This window comes from Carettochelys insculpta, chromosome 6, assembly GCF_033958435.1.
Source record: "Carettochelys insculpta isolate YL-2023 chromosome 6, ASM3395843v1, whole genome shotgun sequence".
NCBI classification, from domain to species: Eukaryota; Metazoa; Chordata; order Testudines; family Carettochelyidae; genus Carettochelys; species Carettochelys insculpta.
Window position 1 is genome coordinate 47498245 of NC_134142.1, and position 17894 is coordinate 47516138.

General features: G+C 42.9%; 1 protein-coding gene across 2 annotated transcripts in view; it reads left to right on the forward strand.

Annotated features, from left to right (window-relative positions):
* Positions 1-17894, forward strand: part of BAZ1A (bromodomain adjacent to zinc finger domain 1A) — a 122354-nt gene that overhangs the window by 76146 nt on the left and 28314 nt on the right. For both annotated transcript variants that reach the window (XM_074996854.1, XM_074996855.1), the window contains exons 18-20: positions 1767-2378; positions 10959-11125; positions 11311-11456. In XM_074996854.1, coding sequence (XP_074852955.1) covers positions 1767-2378; positions 10959-11125; positions 11311-11456 — 925 coding nt within the window. The remainder of the gene's footprint in view (positions 1-1766; positions 2379-10958; positions 11126-11310; positions 11457-17894) is intronic.

Genomic DNA, 17894 nt, shown 5'->3' on the forward strand with positions numbered 1-17894 from the left:
CAGCCCCACCCTGCCGCCATGCTTAACCATTCCCGCCCCTTGCGGTCCCAACCCGCTACAGCCTTAACTGTCCCCTCATGGTCCCAACCCACTGCATTCTTAACTGCCCTCCTGCCCCCCCACAGCCCCATCCCGCCCCTAAGCTTTAACCCCATGCCCCCCTCATGTGGCCCCAACCCCTCACATCCTTAACTCCCCCCTCGTGGCACCAACCCACCACAGCCCCAATCTGCTGCCAGCACTTAACCCCCTCAATTGTCCGTCCCTCCCCCACCAACCCAGGGTTCACTTTACATTTCAAAGGGAGCGCCACCTGCTGCTGCTCCTTCGCCAGCTGCCATGTTCCCTTCTGCGTAGCTCTGCCCAGCCCTCTGGCTCCCCGACATACAGTGCAACAGGGGCAACTCCCTGACCTACCATGCTAAAAGAGCTGGGCTCAATTTAATTGGTTTAACAGACAGTACCAGCCATTAAACCAGTTAAATTGAGTCCTGCTCTTTCATTGGCAGGCAGGGAGCTGGAGCCAGAGCAGCGAGAGCCACGAGTGGCTGCTTAAAGAGCCACATGCAGCTCAGAGCTGCCCAGACGCCTTTTAAAATGACAGCCCCAGGAAGAAAGGTGGGTGTGTTCTGCTGGATAAAAAGCCCTAAAGGGAGATATGCCTTTTGTGTGCCATTTAGGCCGCCACTCCCATTCCCGGATTTGCCCCCTGGGAGATAGCTTTCATCTCCCCCAGGAGCTTCCAAGGAATTCACCTAGAAGGAATGCAGGTGAGATGCACTGGGGCTTACAGGCAGTCAGAAAGCCCTCCAGGCCAGAAAGAGTTGTTTAACTTCTGCTGTTCCTCTTGAATGGACTTTTTATACCTCCAAAGGCTTTGTATGAGGGTCTCTGCTTCTGAAAGCATTGCTGATTTTTGAACTTCACTTTCCTGGAATAGGAATTCTGAATGGTCTTGTAAAGCTTTTCATTCTGTAGTGCTTCTTATCATAATACCCTGATATCCAATTGAAAGCACAAGTGTTTGCAAAAACACTTTGCTTAAACACTAATGTATTAATCCTTAGAATGCCATTCTAGCTGCATGGTAGGCAAATATTAATGTCTCCATTTTACAAATGGAAGAAACTGAGGATAAACACACGAGATGTTTATGTAAAAACCAGGAATAAAATGTGGATTGCCTGATTCCTTGTCGTTTGTTTCTACATGAAGATTTTTCTTTCCAATTTAACTAATTCAGTCTGTTTTGCTGACAAGGCATTTGACTTTAGTAAAGTTTTATTTATATTAAAACACATGCATACTAGAATGTGATTTCAGGAAGTCCAGGTTGAAAATAAAAGTTGTTCACGAGTAAAGTAATTTTAATTGGATTGAAATTTATGTTTGTGTAGAGCATGTGTTTGTCTCTCTGGTTTGTGGGTGTTTATTTTTAAGCAGATATCACAAGAGTAGATGCAAAGCTAGAACTTTTTGTGTGATCATTTTTCTGTGAAACCATTACAATTTTACGTAGTCTATCATGAGAGATTGTAGCATCTTTAAATTCTCAGTGGGATAAATAAAACTTGATCAAGGTTCTGAAAGGATAAATTGCTCATAAACAGGCTTTTCCTCTCTGCATGCAAGTAGATTGTTACTTGCTACTGACCAGTGGTGGTGATGCTGTTGTGTTTATTTCCAGAGTCTTGCTAGAAACTGGGAGAGTCTCTATGAGAGAGATTACAAATACAATAGTCATTTCTCTTCCTTTCATCTTTTAGGTAAGAGAGGACAAAATGGATTCAAGGAATTTACAAGACAAGATGAAACTTCTTGTGAAAAAAGTGAACCTCTTACTGCGGAGGAGGAAGAAGCTTTAAAATGGGAGCAACAAAAAAAAGAAAAGGAACTCTTAGAAAAGATTCAGAATGCTACAGCTTGCACCAATATCTCTCCTTTGGGTCGTGACCGCATGTACCGACGCTACTGGATTTTCCCCTCCATTCCTGGCTTGTTTATAGAAGAGGACTATTCTGGTCTCACAGAAGACATGTTATTGCCTCGACCCTCTTCCTTTCAGAACAGCATACAGTCTCACATCCCAAATGAACTTCAGGTATCTGCTGAAACTGAAGAATCTTTGAAGTCATCTGAATCTACCTCCAATATTGACCAAGATTCATGTGCCAGTGTTGCTGTGGAGATGCCAAGACCAGTATATAAGCCAAACCGCTGGTGCTTTTACAGTTCTCGGGAACAACTGGATCAACTCTTAGAGGCTCTGAATTCCCGAGGTTATAGGGAGAGTGCCTTAAAAGAAACTCTTTTACAAGAGAAAAATAGAATATATGAACAACTAAACAGTTTTCCTGTGGAAAAATTCCATATTCCAGGTAAAGGGCAAATTTTTCTTCCAAATGTATTTGATATTTATTTTCTTTCACAATTGATTTCAAGGCTGCACTGTAAGAACCCATCCTTCTTATTAGACTATGCTACAGTATGATCAAATTGAATGTGCTTAGCAGTTGAACTACTTGTTTTTTAGAAAACAGATTTCAGTGTGTTTTTGTGATGGATAATATATTTCATAGGCATCTCTGTGAAAGAGTAGTAGCTTCATTGGGTTTTGATGTTGATCTATAAATCACAAGAATGGTTTTAAAGAACTCTACCCACCTGCGAAGAAACTATCCTATAGCATATGTAGCTAGGAAGAAGGCTTATAAGTAAAAGAAAACTTGGAGGAATACTAGATCATCATGAACACCTGGTATCTGACAGGAGCTCATTTTCAATAAGTTGATTAAATCTCAGTATTTCTGCTCTGAAAGAAAAGATGGTCTGCCTTTGAAGACACAGGATTCAAGGAAGGCAATTACTATTACTTTGCTATTGAGGGGGCATAGCTTTTCAGATAATTGAAATCATTCAAAACCTCTGCAGAACTGATTAATATGAACAAGGGGCACAATTGTATGTTTCCTGATTTTCCCCACCTCCCCCTTAAAAAAGAAAAAAAACCTTGACACAAAGACCTAATTGTACTGGCCTGGGTGTGACGTGTTCAGACTTAACCGTGCAGATGATTGATGTTGTTGGGGTATCCTCAAAATGGTGTGTCAAAATTTGGATGCTTGTTTGAAACTGTTGAACTTTTCCTGTGATTAGAAAAAATGAGGCTTATATAGCTATACTGTCAGGAGCACAATTGCATATATCACTGACACAAGTAAAAGCTGTGTCTTGTGAATACTTCACAAAAACTTTGTGAAGTCTCGAGCAGGTATATTTTAACCAAAAAGGAAGCTTTCTGTATCTTCAAAGTATTTCATTTAGAGCAGGTTTCAACTACGGCATTACATCAGTACAGCTGAGATGCTGTAGCATGTCTGGTTAAGATGAGCTGTGCTGATGGGTGAGCACTCTTCCATCGACATAATTACTCGTGTAAAACTTGTTTGCTTGTGGGGGTAAGGTGGGAACTTCTGCACTCCATTGAACAACGTAAGTTATATCTATTTAGCCTGTGGTGTAGACTTGCCCTGAGTCTTAAATTATGTAAAATTCCTGTGAAATTATCCATAATGAATTATCTTGAGACAGCCTAGATCAGGGGCCGGGCAAGATACAGGCTGGATTTGTCTGACCAAGCCTTTTAATCTTGCCCACAGCCTGCCCTTACAGGAGGGCAGATTATATGTTCTGCCCCTGCCTCCAGCCCAATCGTTGCAGCTCCCTTTGGTTAGTTTCCGTCCAGTGAGAGCTACAATGATTAGGCCTGGAGTGAGGGGAGCGTGCAAAGCCTCTCCCCCATGCCTCCTCATAGAGTGCAGAGAGGTGCCTGGAGAGAGCAGCCAGCTGTTTGAGCAGCCTGGGGCTGTGGCAGGCAAGGAACTTGCCTCAAGGTCCCACTGAACTGCTGGCTGGGAACTGCCTAGGTAAGCATCTCCCATCCAGAGCCTGTTCTGACACCCCAGCCTCTCCTGCTCCATAGCTCATTCTTCCAGGTCACCATTCGTTCCTGCCTTGGGCCACCATTTAAACCCTTTTAACTCCCCGGCCCCAGGTCACAACTCCCTACCAATCCTGTACCCCCTCTTGCACCTATACCCCTTCCCTGATGCTGCATTCCCTGCTGCACGCCAGCTCCCTACCCCAGGTCACCACCCAAACCCTCTGCACCCCTGCTCGAGGTCACAACTCTCTACCAGACCCTGCAGCTCTCCTATACTCTTCGCCTAGGTCAGAATCCTCTCCTGCACTTGTGCCCACTCCTGGACCCTGCACACCAATCCTGTGTCCCAGGGCACAACTCCCTCCTTCACCCAAAATCCTTTTCAGATCTCACACGCTATCTTGCACTCCAGTCTCCCCTACCCCAAGCTCTCTTCTGCGCCCAGCCCCCATGCCCTCTCACTAGAAAAAATCTGGCCAATGACTGGTTTCCAAAATCTTGGCGTGCCCCTCCTGCCCTTGTCAAAAATTATTACCCACACCTGGTTTAGTTAGAGGTGGCAAGTTCATTGAGAGGACTGGACTGGATTCCTTGTTTAATTGTAGTTGTGGGTCAGGATATACATTTAGGACCCTTCATGTTCCCTCCAGTCCAAAAGCTGATCTCCCACTGTTGTCAGTGGAAAAGCAGTCCAGTAGCACTTTAAAGACTAACAAAATAATTTATTAGGTGATGAGCTTTCATGGGACAGACCCACTTCTTCAGATCATAACCATACCAGAACAGACTCAATATTTAAGGCACAGAAAACCAAAAATAGTAATCAAGGTTGACAAATCAGAAAGTAGAGGGGCAGAAGGGTGGTGGGGAAAAGGGGAGTCAAGAATTAGATAAAGCAAAGTATGTAAAAGAGCCCCTATAATGAGCTAGAAAATTGCCAGCCTGGTTCAAACCAGTGTTAATGTGTCAAATTTGAATATAAAAGAGAGTTCAGCAGCCTTCCTTTCCAAACTGCTGTGAAAATTCCTCTTCAGTAAAACACCGACTTTCAGGTCATTAACAGAATGGCCCACTCCATTAAAGTGCTGGCTGACAGGTATGTGAATCAGGAGTGTTTTTATGTCTGTTTTATGCCCATTAATTCTTTGTCTAAGAGAGTTTGAAGTCTGTCCAATATACAAAGTTATCTGGTCATTGTTGGCACATGATGGCATCTATGATGTTACTAGTGGAATATGAGAATGTGCCCATGATTCTGTGAATAACGTGGGTAGGTCCAGTGATGGTATCTCCAGAATAGATATGTGGACAAAGTTGGCAACGGGCAAGTTGTTGCAAGGAAAAGTTCCAGGATTGGTGTTCCTGTGGTACAGACTGTGGTTGTTGGTGAGAATCCTCATAAGGTTGTCTCTCTGTAGGAGACAACAGGCGTTACCTAGGGCCTTGTGGAGTGTGGCATCCTGATTAAGGATAGGTTGTAGGTCTTTATAATGTGTTGCCGTGGTTTGAGTTGCAGGCTGTAGGTAATGACCAGTGGTGTTCTGTTCTTGGCTTTTTTGGGCCTATCTTGGAGTACCTGGTCTCTGGGTATTTGTCTAGCTCTGTCGATTTGCTTTTTTATTTGTCCTGGTGGGTAATTCAGGTTTCTGAATATTTGGTAGAGATCTTGTAGTTCTCGGTCTCTGTCAGTAGGATCAGAGCAAATGTGATTTTTTTTTTTTTTTTTTTTTTGCAGTCAAGCCCTTAGGTACAATTGCATTTGCTATGGCTATGATCTGAAGAAGTGGGTCTGTCCCACGAAAACTCATCACCTAATAAATTATTTTGTTAAAGTGCTGCTGGACTGCTTTTTTGTTTTGATAGTATATAGACTAGCACGGCTCCCTCTCTCTGTTGTCAGTGGAAGTTTGCAGAGAGATCAGAGGGAGAACACGGCATTTCTGTAGTAATTGAAACTTCACCTTGGCACATCTTTTCTTCATTCTAAGGAAAATGTGTTCCCTTTCAGGTCAGAGCTGCTGACCTGTTTGAGGGGGTGGTATGTTCTTTTCTTTTTGTTTTTAATTTCCATTTTCTTTGTCTTTTTTTGTATGTCTTCTGTTTTTACAGTCTGGTGTTTTTTTTGTTTTTTTGTTTTTTTCTTCTCTTCTCTGCAACAACTCTCAATTCCAAGCACATTGGACTTCACTTCCATCTTTGCGAGAGTGTCTAAGTAGAGGTGGCACAAATTCACATTCATTACATCTACTACAATGGAAAAAATTGCTGATGTAACTTTTTTTATTTCAAATTGATGGTCAAATTAATAGAGGGTAGGGAAGTTAAAACCATTGGGTAGTTATTGTTTAAGACCATCTACAAGGGCATTATTTTGTCTTCCTTTGAATGGCTGTTTCTGCAGCAGTGAGGGCTACAATTTTTTTTCAAATGAAATCTTTAGATGGTACAGTAGACCCATGACTCACATGATTTTGACTTGCGCGTTTGTTGTAATAACGTGAGTCAAAATCATGAGCACTGGGGAGCTGGCAACCAGGCAGCAGCCTGGTTCCCAGTTCCCCTTCACTTGCACTGACCAGTGGTGCTGCACCTGGCTCTGGGCTCCCTGCTGTTCATGGGAGCAGGGAGTCAGGAGCAGCCAGCACTGGGGGACCCAAAGGCGGCAGGGCCCCTCCCCCACCCCATCCTAATTTTACGTGTGGTTGCTCAGGAACAGTGCTGTGATATATAATCTGATTTTTGTAATGAGAGAAGGCTGGGGCAGTCCTCTGGCCTGGGAGCAGACTTCATGGAGAAACCTCTCCATGGCCACTGCAGTTCCAGCATACCCAGCTGGAGGTGGTGTGCATGTTCCCTGGCTGGAGCAGGTCCAGGATCATCTGCCCCTTGTGCTCCCCAGACAGAATGAGGAACACAGCTAATTGTGCATTTTTCCCTCATTCCCTAATGACAGGAAATAGGCCTAAGTTTCCCATACATGATGCTCAAAAGTTGATTTAAAATTTTTTTAGATGTCTTATTTTACAAAGAACAAGAAATAACAAGAAATCATCTTAATGAGCACCTAATGTCTTTATGATAGAAGAATGATTAGCAACCCTATAAATAAGTTTAAAAATTAAGTACAAACCCAAAACAAAACATCAATATAACAGCTGAAGGAAGGATGGTTAATGGTGTTCTTCTGTACAAAAATAGAAAGGACAATATTGTTCAAAAAAGGACTGCCCTTCATTAAAGCTTAAAAGCATTTTATGAAAAAGAGATGCAAAACTAAATAGGCATGGAAAAATATTTTTAAAGGTTGTGTTTTTATAAATTTTGTTATTTTTACAGAAAACTACTGGGAAATAAAAAAAATAACATTTGACTTTTTTTTAATGGTAAGAGTGGTTTTGCATCTTTTGATCCCAAGTCTGCTTAATATTAGGAGCGATACTGGAGAGTTGGATCCTCCTATCAGGTGCAGCATCATGTGATTTCTCTGAACGGGACTGTTTTGTCATAAGTCACATAATTAGTATTATGAACGCATTATAAATATTAATATACTTATCTACATACTATTCAAGTAATTACTAGTTTTGATTCAGACAATTTCATGTTTTAATATTTTAAAAGAAAAAATACTGCTGGCATCAGTTTTTCACAGAACGCCTATTCACATTGCACAGGACACCAGTGTTCTGAGGAGCACGGTTTGGGAAATGTTCCTAGCTGTTCCTCAAAATCTTTTTTGACTTTTCTCATAATGTAATAAGAAAAGCTGAAAAAGATTTTGAGGAACAGCTAGCCAAAAATTCAAAAAACGATAGTAAAATGTTTTTTAAATACATTAGAAGCAGGAAGCCCGCTAAAAAAGCAGTGGGGCCCTTGGACGATAAAGATATAAAAGGAGCGATCAAGGAAGACAGTGCCATTGCGGAGCGATTAAATGATTTCTTTGCTTCAGTCTTCACGGCTGAGGATGTTACAGAGGTTCCTAAATCTGAGCCAGCCTTTTTAGGTGACAAATCTGAGGAACTCACTCAGATTGAAGTGACATTAGAGGAGGTTTTGGAGTTAATTGATAAGCTGAATAGTAACAAGTCTCCAGGACCAGACGGTATTCACCCAAGGGTTCTGAAAGAACTCAAATGTGAAATTGCGGAGTTATTAACAGTGGTTTGTAACCTATCCTTTAAATCCACTTTGGTACCAAATGACTGGAAGACGGCCAATATAACGCCAATATTTAAAAAAGGCTCTAGAGGAGACCCTGGCAATTATAGACCGATAAGTTTAACATCAGTACCAGGCAAATTAGTAGAAACACTAGTAAAGAATAAAATTGCAAGGCACGTAGAAGAGCACGAATTGTTGGGCAAAAGTCAGCATGGTTTCTGCAGAGGGAAGTCGTGTCTAACTAATCTATTAGAATTCTTTGAAGGGGTTAATAAACATGCGGACAAGGGGCACCCAGTGGACATAATATACCTAGATTTCCAGAAAGCCTTTGACACGGTCCCACACCAAAGGCTTTTATGTAAATTAGGCGGTCATGGGATAGGAGGAAAGATCCTTTCATGGATCGGGAATTGGTTAAAAGACAGAAAACAAAGGGTTGGAATAAATGGTAAATTTTCACAATGGAGGAGGGTAACTAGTGGTGTTCCCCAGGGGTCAGTCCTGGGACCGATCCTGTTCAACTTGTTCATCAATGATCTAGAAAATGAGGTAAGCAGTGAGGTGGCAAAGTTTGCAGATGACACCAAGTTGTTCAGGACAGTCAAAACCAAAACAGATTGTGAAGAACTACAAAAAGATCTCAGCAAACTGAGTGATTGGGCAGCAAAATGGCAAATGAAATTTAATGTGGGTAAGTGTCAGGTAATGCATGTTGGAAAAAATAACCCAAATTACATGTACAACATGATGGGGTCAAATATAGCTACAACAGATCAGGAAAGGGATCTTGGAGTTATAGTGGATAGTTCTCTGAAGACATCCACGCAGTGTGCAGCGGCAGTTAGTAAAGCAAATAGGATGTTAGGAATTATTAAAAAAGGGATCGATAATAAGACAAAAGATATCATACTTCCCCTATATAAAACTATGGTACGCCCACATCTTGAGTACTGCGTGCAGATGTGGTCTCCTCACCTCAAAAAAGATATATTGGCATTAGAAAAGGTTCAGAAAAGGGCGACTAAGATGATTAGGGGCTTGGAACGGGTCCCATATGGGGAGAGGCTAGAGAGACTGGGACTGTTCAGTTTGGAAAAGAGGCGATTGAGGGGCGATATGATAGAGGTATATAAAATCATGAATGGTGTGGAGAAAGTGAATATAGAAAAATTATTTACCTTTTCCCATAATACAAGAACTAGGGGACACCAAATGAAATTGATGGGTAGTAGGTTCAAAACTAATAAAAGGAAATTTTTTCTTCACACAGCACACAGTCAACCTGTGGAACTCCTTGCCCGAGGAGGCTGTGAAGGCCAGGACTCTATTAGGGTTTAAAAAAGAGCTTGATAAATTTTTGCAGGTTAGGTCCATAAATGGCTATTAGCCAGGGATAAAGTATGGTGCCCTAGCCTTCAGAACAAGGGCAGGAGATGGATGGCAGGAGATAAATCACTTGATCATTGTCTTCTGTTCTCTTTCTCTGGGGCACCTTACATTGGCCACCGTCGGCAGATGGGATGCTGGGCTGGATGGACCTTTGGTCTGACCCAGTATGGCCATTCTTATGTTCTTATGTTCTTAAATGCTGCCCTAAGCCTTCCACACCTTAGAGCAGTGATACTCAGCTCTGTGACTTAGGAGCCACATTTGCAACTACCGTTATCCAAAAGAGTTAAATGACTATGTCCTGCACCCCACCCCACCAAACACATACGTACAATACTGTTCAATATATAACTATAGGTATAGCAAAATACTGTAATGTTTTCAAATAAACTTTCAGTACAATGAAAACTAAATCATCTAACATTTTTATTACTTGTATTTAATTGCCTGGCTGTCAGTTTGAAGTGAGGCTCTCCCTCTATCACAAGCTGATCAGACTCCACTGTTCGGGTGAGCATACCATGCTGTCTGTTTTGTTCCCTCCACCCACACTTTACCATTCCACGCAGCAGTGCCATTTACAACTTCCCTTGTATCCTCTGCTCTTGTACCAAGGCCATAGAGAAGAGGTCTCCCTCCTGGAGCTTGCTGGATCTCTGTGCTCAGCTAGCCTTGTTTTTTTAGGAGCCTTGTGAATCAGATGTTCACAGCACTCTGCTCCAGGAAGCTACACCTGAAAGAGTCTTGTGCAGCCTGCAAGCCACAAATTGAATGTCACTGTCTTCTTGACTACCTCTGACGTTTTGTGTACTTTTCACCAAACTCTGACCGTAGCTCCCTTACCTCCCACAAAGAAAGGCTTTTGCTGTCCATGATGGTTTTACAAACTGCAGTTACAGAATTTTTGTGTGTGCTCTGTTATTTTGTGCCTTCCAATCTTTGGCATATATTTAACTACTTCTTATATAATGTGCTGTTTGATGTTTTGTTTTGTTTTTTGGCTCTTAGAACTTTTCTTATCCCATTCCTTCATTTGACTTTTTAGAGGGACAGTATCAACTTAGCATCTATACAGTGTCAAAAATTAGCTAGTAGTTCCAGAGGCTACTGGCTGTTACTTGTTGAAATGGTAGGTAAAACCTTTCAAGATGGCATGTGTTTTTTGGTTTTTTGGTGTGGTTTTTTTTTTTTGTTTAACGTAAACAATATCCATTTAATTTTCTTGCTTAGGGGATGTCTGGATGTTAATTGTCCATATTTCTTTAGGGATGTAGATATTTGTACTGGTTTGGGCTAGAGTCTGCTATGCTGATATTAAAATATCAATACAGAGACACCTCTTATGAATCGAGTGTTTTAAAGAACTATCTTCAGCTTAACCATAACTCTGTTTATTGAAAGAATATCTTCTGGTCACTTAAATAGAAACCCCTAACAAAAAGTGTATTGGTTATTGCAGACAAACCTCAAAGTGACAACAGACCTCCTTCATCAGGGCGGGGAAGAATACAGAACGCACATGATACATGTCAAATGTCTGCTGAAAAACAGCTTGAACTGAGACTTAGAGATTTTCTTTTGGACATTGAAGATAGAATCTATCAAGGAACATTGGGGGCAATTAAGGTATTACATTACATTATGGTCTTTCGTGGGAAGTGGTATTTCTAGGAACCAAACCATGCTCGTGACTCTTTCCTGAGCAAGAACTCAGCACATTGTATTCTTATTTCATTTGAAATTCAAGTTAAATGCGTGCAGTTATTGGCACAAGGAGAAGTGTGCAGGCTCTTACTCATGCTTTTCTGTAGGTTACAGACCGGCATTCTTGGAGAGCAGCCTTAGAAAATGGGCAGTATGAACTTCTGAATGAGGAAAATGGCATAATAAAAACTGTGAATGAGGATGCTGAAGAAATGGAAACAGATGATCAAGCCAAGTTTATTGTAAAAGACAGGTGAGATCTGCAATTTAAATAGAAAATATATTTTCTTTGAGTTTTGAAATGGTTGTTCAGTTTTCCATGTCTGTTACGGTATTTCTGTTCAGGCTGACTTTTTTTTTTTTTCCACATCACCACCTTATTGAACTGCCATAATTTTTGATAAGTCCTCTTTACCAAAATTTTCTATATTGAAAAGAATGGTTTCAAGCAGTGTGTTAATGTCCAGGGAGCTACAGAACATTCTTCTAGTGTTTGCATGAAAGTGTCTGTTACTGTGTATGCATAAATAAAATAGTTCAAGTGCTGTACTGCATTGTAAAATATGGCATTTTATACCTTACGGCCTATTTGATTTGTCTGGCAACTAGAATCCAAACTTAATTTCCTGGGGAAAAAACTCAATAGAGAGACTACAATTAATGTTGCATGGTTGCTTGCCTTCTCCCCCTCCTCCCTCCAACTCTTCACCACATGTGCTGCATGTGTAACTTTTTTGATCTGCAGTGGGAGGGTTGGCACACTGATATTTATTAGAACCTTTAATATTGCTGCAATATAAATGAACTGATTTTGTGAAATACAATGAACTATATTTAACATTAGTTTTGATCTACCTAAAGTAAAATACAATTTATATTCACCTCGCTCTGTGTGTGTGTGTGTGTGTGTGTGTGTGTGTGTGTGTGTGTGTGTGTGTGTGTGTGTGTGTGTGTGTGTGTGTGTGTGTGTGTGTGTGTAATGAGTAGTCTGTATACATGGAAGAATGAGGAAGACGGGCTTTTCCCTAAATCTGTGTTTCTCAAACTGTGAAATTGGAGATTTTTTTTTTGGTAGAAAACATCTTTACGGCCTTATTTTCAGACATCTCACCTTCAGAAGCCTTTCTGTAATTGTACACTAATGATTTCTGAAACAAAACCCTTAATATAAGTTGTATGCCATTAAATAACTTGGACATTTATAACTGCACATAGAGAGATTTATATTTTATTAAACAGTGTACTTGCCTTCAGATTGATAAAATCACTGATCTGGAATTCTCTTTGTGTCAGTTTTCACACATCATAATTTTCCAGATCTGAAGTAGTGGGTCTGTCCCATGAAAGCTCATCACCTAAAATTATTTTGTTAGTCTTAAAGTGCTACAGGACTACTTTCTTTGTGTTTTGATCTGGAAAGAACAGCTTTGCTCCCTCCAAGCAATGTCGTTGGTAGATACGTTCTTGACTCCTCAGAGTTGTACCATGTTTCAATTTAAAATTGTTTTTTCATATTTATTTATATTTACAGCAGGTTGCTGAATTAGTACTCCAATTAAATAAAATCTTGTTTTATAACTGATGTCCAGAAATAGTTCACTTATCTTCTTTGTATTTTTGATAGGATCCAGGGATTCTCTGTCCTGACAGCCATAACGTTGAACTATTCCATTCTTTATTTTAATTATCGAAAAACTGAATCTTTAAGTACTCACTTTTGCCTGCACTCAGTTCCCCTGCAGAAGCCTTTAATTCTATCATAGTTATGTATAATATTGGCTCTTCCAGTTAAATATTCTGGTTTATGCTCCCCTAATAAGTCTTGAATATTTGAAAATAGAAACTTAAAGATTGTGAAGTCATGCAATGGAATCCCTTTGGTGGTGGTCATTCCATCTAACTGAGCAAATGACATCTCATAAGGGCCAAGAAGGCCAAATACAGCAATATAGAGTCTCATGTGATCTCCTTGACTCTTCCTGTGATTTTTATTATTATGGCTATGCTTTTTCTGGAGCAACAAAGTATTAAAGGAGCTTTTGGGAAAAAGAATGTACATGCAGCAATAATAGAAAACTTGCTTTGCTCATTTATCAGGAAATCAGATTTTAGTTTATTCCTCATGAGTGATGTTTAATAAACCACTAACAAATGTTAATTCTGTAAGAATTGTTCTCCTGCATGCTACTGGAAACTGAGCAGCTAATGGAAGACTTTTAGCTATATTTTAAGAAGAAAACTGGACAACTGCTTTGTGTATTTTGAAACGCACTCTTACTTCTAGCTGTTTTTAGGCTAGCTCTATAGCAGAGGTAAAAAAATTGGTGTAAAATACTCAACTCCAGCTATGAGAACTACATAGCTAGAGTGGACATCCTGGAAAACGATTTTGCCACCATTGCCACGTTGGGAGCTCGACAGGAGAAACTCTCCTATCGACTTCCCTTACTCCTCACAATTGCGAGGAATACCAAAGTGGACAGCAGCACCGTGATCGTTTGATTTTTAGCATAGCCTTACTAGGCATGCTAAATCAAACTCTGGAAGATAGACCACCAGTGCATCAATCTTCTAATAAGTATAGATGTACCCTGTAAAATATCTTTCTTTGTGTTTCACTATATTCATCCCAATTAATGAAATCAGGAGTCAGTGTAACTTCAAAACATGCATTGCCCTATCAGTTGTATGCTACAGATTTGATGTCTATGGGAGAAAATTATGCTTTCACTTTAACAAAATTAAAATGCTGACTCAGTTTCCGTGTTGCTCTTTCTATCATCTGGGATTACTGGATCTTGTCTGTTAAACCTGTCTTAAAAAATGTGTGTTAGGGTGTATATACGGGGGACAGTGCGAGGTGGGGTAGCTTGCTGGGAAAGGGTTTTCTGAGCAAGAGGCAAGTAAAAAATTTAATTCCTTTTAAGATGATGATACTACTCTCAAATGTTTTAAAACACATTGGCTATGTCTACACTAGCAACCCCCCTTTCAAAAGGGTGATGCTAATGAAATGATTTGGAATATGCTAATGAAGTGCTGCAATGAATATGCAGCACCTCATTAGCATAATGGCCACCATGGCACTTCAAAATCAAATAGGAATAAGGGGACTTTAAAGTGTGTGGGATCCTTTCAAAAGGGACCCCGTGTAAATGAGCCGTGCGCGATGGAGAGTGGCACTTTTGGAGTGCCACGGTGACCATTATGCTAATGAGGTGCTGCATGGTCATTCATTCATATTCATTCATTAGCATATCCCAAAGTCTCTCATTAGCATCCCCCTTTTGAAAGTGGGGGTGCAAGTGTAGACATAGCCGTCATTACTGGTTAAGTGCTGGGGTGGGGGGCGGGGTTGGTTTTCCTCTACTTCTAGGGTACTCTTTTTGTCAGTCTTGAATCACATTTCATATCAAACCTGGACTCCTGCTGACTGTACAGTTTGCATTCCATAATAGTATAGCTGACTCTGGGAAGGTGGTTGGTAGTTAACACCTAAAAATTCTCAGGGAGGAGAGTTTAGGTGCTGTTTCTAGAGACTTAAAACTTCACTTTTGGCTATCAAATCATTTAGAAAAAGAATTGACTTTTCTGTAAATATTACAGTTTAACTGTGGATTTTAGTGAGGTAGTGCTGCAGATGGTTACACTAGACTTGGAATCAAACCTGGCAAAAGGCCTGATGCTCATATGCAAAGAGTTTGTTGTACCAAATGTAAGAAGCTTTCATCATATCTGCTAATGTGATCAGTAGGACGTGTAATATGAGCTCTTGATGAAAATATGTGCAGACTGAATACTGACTTGGTCTGTAAATGACTCCATACTCCATTTAGAGCAGTAGTTGGCAACCTGCAGCTGGTGGGCCTGATGTGGTGCACTAGGGCTCCACCTGGAGCCCAATGACCTCTTGTTTGCCCTGCTTCCTCTCTACATCTCTGGCACACCAGGGCACTGGAAACCCACACTTCTTCTACGAGTGTCCCTGTGGGTGCTCCACAATAGGTGTTGGGCTCGCCCGGCGCCGCAGATCGGAATTCTTCCAGCAGTTTCTCCTGGATCGCGCATGCGCCAGCGCGCGCCGCTCCCTTGCACGTCCCCGGCCACATGCGCGATCCGGTCCCCGCCAGTTCCTTCTCAACCGCCATCGGCTGCAGACAGAATCCGCTCAGGCTACGGCCAGAGTCAGATTAGCTACAGTTTTACGTGTAAAGTGTTGTTTTTTTCTTTATAAAAAAAAAAAAGAGAGAGAGAAAGCAAATAAATAAATAAATAAATAAAAATATATAATAAAAAGAGAGAGAGGAGCAGAGAAGATGCGTGGACGTGAAGGCCAGTAGGCCTCCCGCCGCTGCAGGCCGGTGTCCGCGACGGGTAAACAGGCACGAATTAAGTGCTAAGTGCCCTATTAACAACAAAAAGACTCACTGGGATGTCCTCTTCAGGCTTTAAAAAGTGTGAGTCCTGCTGCGAAGCTATGCCGGCCTCCAATGGGCATAGCGAATGCATTCGGTGCCTGGGGGAATCACATGTTACCCAGAAGTGTTCCCACTGTGCTAAGCTCACAGCCAGGGCCAGGAAAGACAGAGAAATGTGGCTGAAAATGCTCCTGTTTGATAAGGTTCTCCAGCCCGACTTGCTGGAGAGGCCTCAACCAGAAGGGCCCTCTGGGCTCCACAAAAGGAAGGCAGCTTCCCTCACCCCCTCGGTGTAGAAACGGAGGAAGCTCTCTCCAGCCCGATCCCTGCCGGCGGTCTCAGCGAGCGGGACGGGTGGAGCACACAGGCCCCAGCCACATACTCAAACAAGCGGCAGCGCAGCAGCACACGTGGCAGAGGCTGAGCCTCCGATTACCAAACAGCCGGCACGCGCGGCACCGACCCCTGTGGCGCCAGCGGTGCAAGGCCAACAGGCACAGAGCCTGCAGGCACCGGAGGACGTTGTCCGGGTGGCACCGCAGCTGAGCGGGCCAAGCGCGGTGCCGACAGCGGGGCCGAGATCCCCAGCACAGGAGGGGGTGGTGCCAACCCCGCAGGGGAGGGGAAAGGCAAGAGCAAAAACTCGGCACTGCAGCCCTTCTCCGGACAGGGCTGCAATGCTGCTATCAACAAGCCCTCCCCTTATGCTGCACACACCACCCAGAAGATCTGGGTCTCCACCGGCCTATCCAGAGCCTCCTTCTCCGTTCCTCCAACCTACGTCACCATGGCTTGGGCCACCTTCGCCCTTTCTGGGATTGGATCCCTTGGAGTACTATCACAAACCAGCTTCACCGTTATCTGTATCGTCGCAGAGATCTCGCTCTCCCAGACATCAGGGGTACGCACCCCGAGAGTGGTCCAGGTCTCCATCCCCGGACCTGTGCCCGTGCTGCCATGGTCATTCTTATCATGCTGGACACAGACACCCCAGGCCTACACCTAGGGCAGGTCCCCCCCGGCCGTTCAATACCCCCGTGGACACTCCCGGCCGGGGACGGAAACGCAGCTATCTCAGGGAGAGTTAATTTTAGAACCCCGAGACTTTCCTTCACAATCCTCCAGCGAGCAGGTGTACCATTGGCCACAGGAACCTGAGAGTTCGAGGGAGGTTTACCCTAGTGGTTCCTCCTCGTCCTCCCCTGATGAGGCCACGGCCCCCGGGGACGTTGCTCCCCCGGACGACCTCAAACAGTTTCAGGAGCTGTTTAAAAGGGTGGCTTTCACGCAAGGCATCCAAATGGCAGAAGTGCAGGAGAAACATCACAAACTCCTGAAAAATTTGAGACCCCCGGCTTCATCCAAAATCGCAATCCCACTCGATGAAGCCATTATGGAGTCAGCCACTACCATATGGCAGACCCCGGCTTCTGCTCCGCCTATGAACAAGAGAGCGGATAAGAAGTACTTCGTCCTGGTGAAGGGCATGGAGTTCCTTTTTAGTCACCCACAACCAAACTCATTGATGGTAGAATCGTCTCAGCAGAGATCAAAGACTTCTCAGTACAAATTGGGGGGTTCAGACAAAGATGCCTAGAAGGTAGAGCTTTTTGGCAGGAAGGTATATTCCTCCTCCACCCTGATATTGAGAATGGCAAACTACGCAGCGCATCTAGCGAACCATAATTTTGATAATTACTCCAGGCTTACTTCTCTCATGGATTCGCGTCCAGAAGGTAAGAAGCTGGTGCTAAAGACAATTGTGCAAGCGGGCTATGCAGCTTCGAGGACGGGAGTCCAGATCGCCCTGGACGTGGCGGACACGGCAGCACGCTCAACAGCTACAGCAGTGGTCATATGTAGAGAATCCTGGCTCCAGACATAGAGTATCCCAAGGGATCTGCAGGCGAAGATTGTGGATCTTCCCTTTGACAAGCAGAAGTTGTTTGCAGACTCAACCGACTCGGTCCTCCACTCCAGTAAGGACTCCAGAGCTACACTTAGAACTCTGGGTATTTATACCCCTCCATATAGGAAGAAAAAGTATTACCCTCAGCAGAGACGATACCCATACCAACCACAGCGTGCTCAGTACCAACAGGGCTACGACCAAGGGCGACATCAACAGCAGCAACAGTGCAGAACTCCCTGGCAACGTCCTCAACACAGCCGTGCATCCTCGGGGCAGGCCCAAAGGCAACAAGTTTGACAGGCATGTCGAGGGCTGCACTATCACTACCATCGCGCAATGCCATTCCCAGCTCATGTTCCAT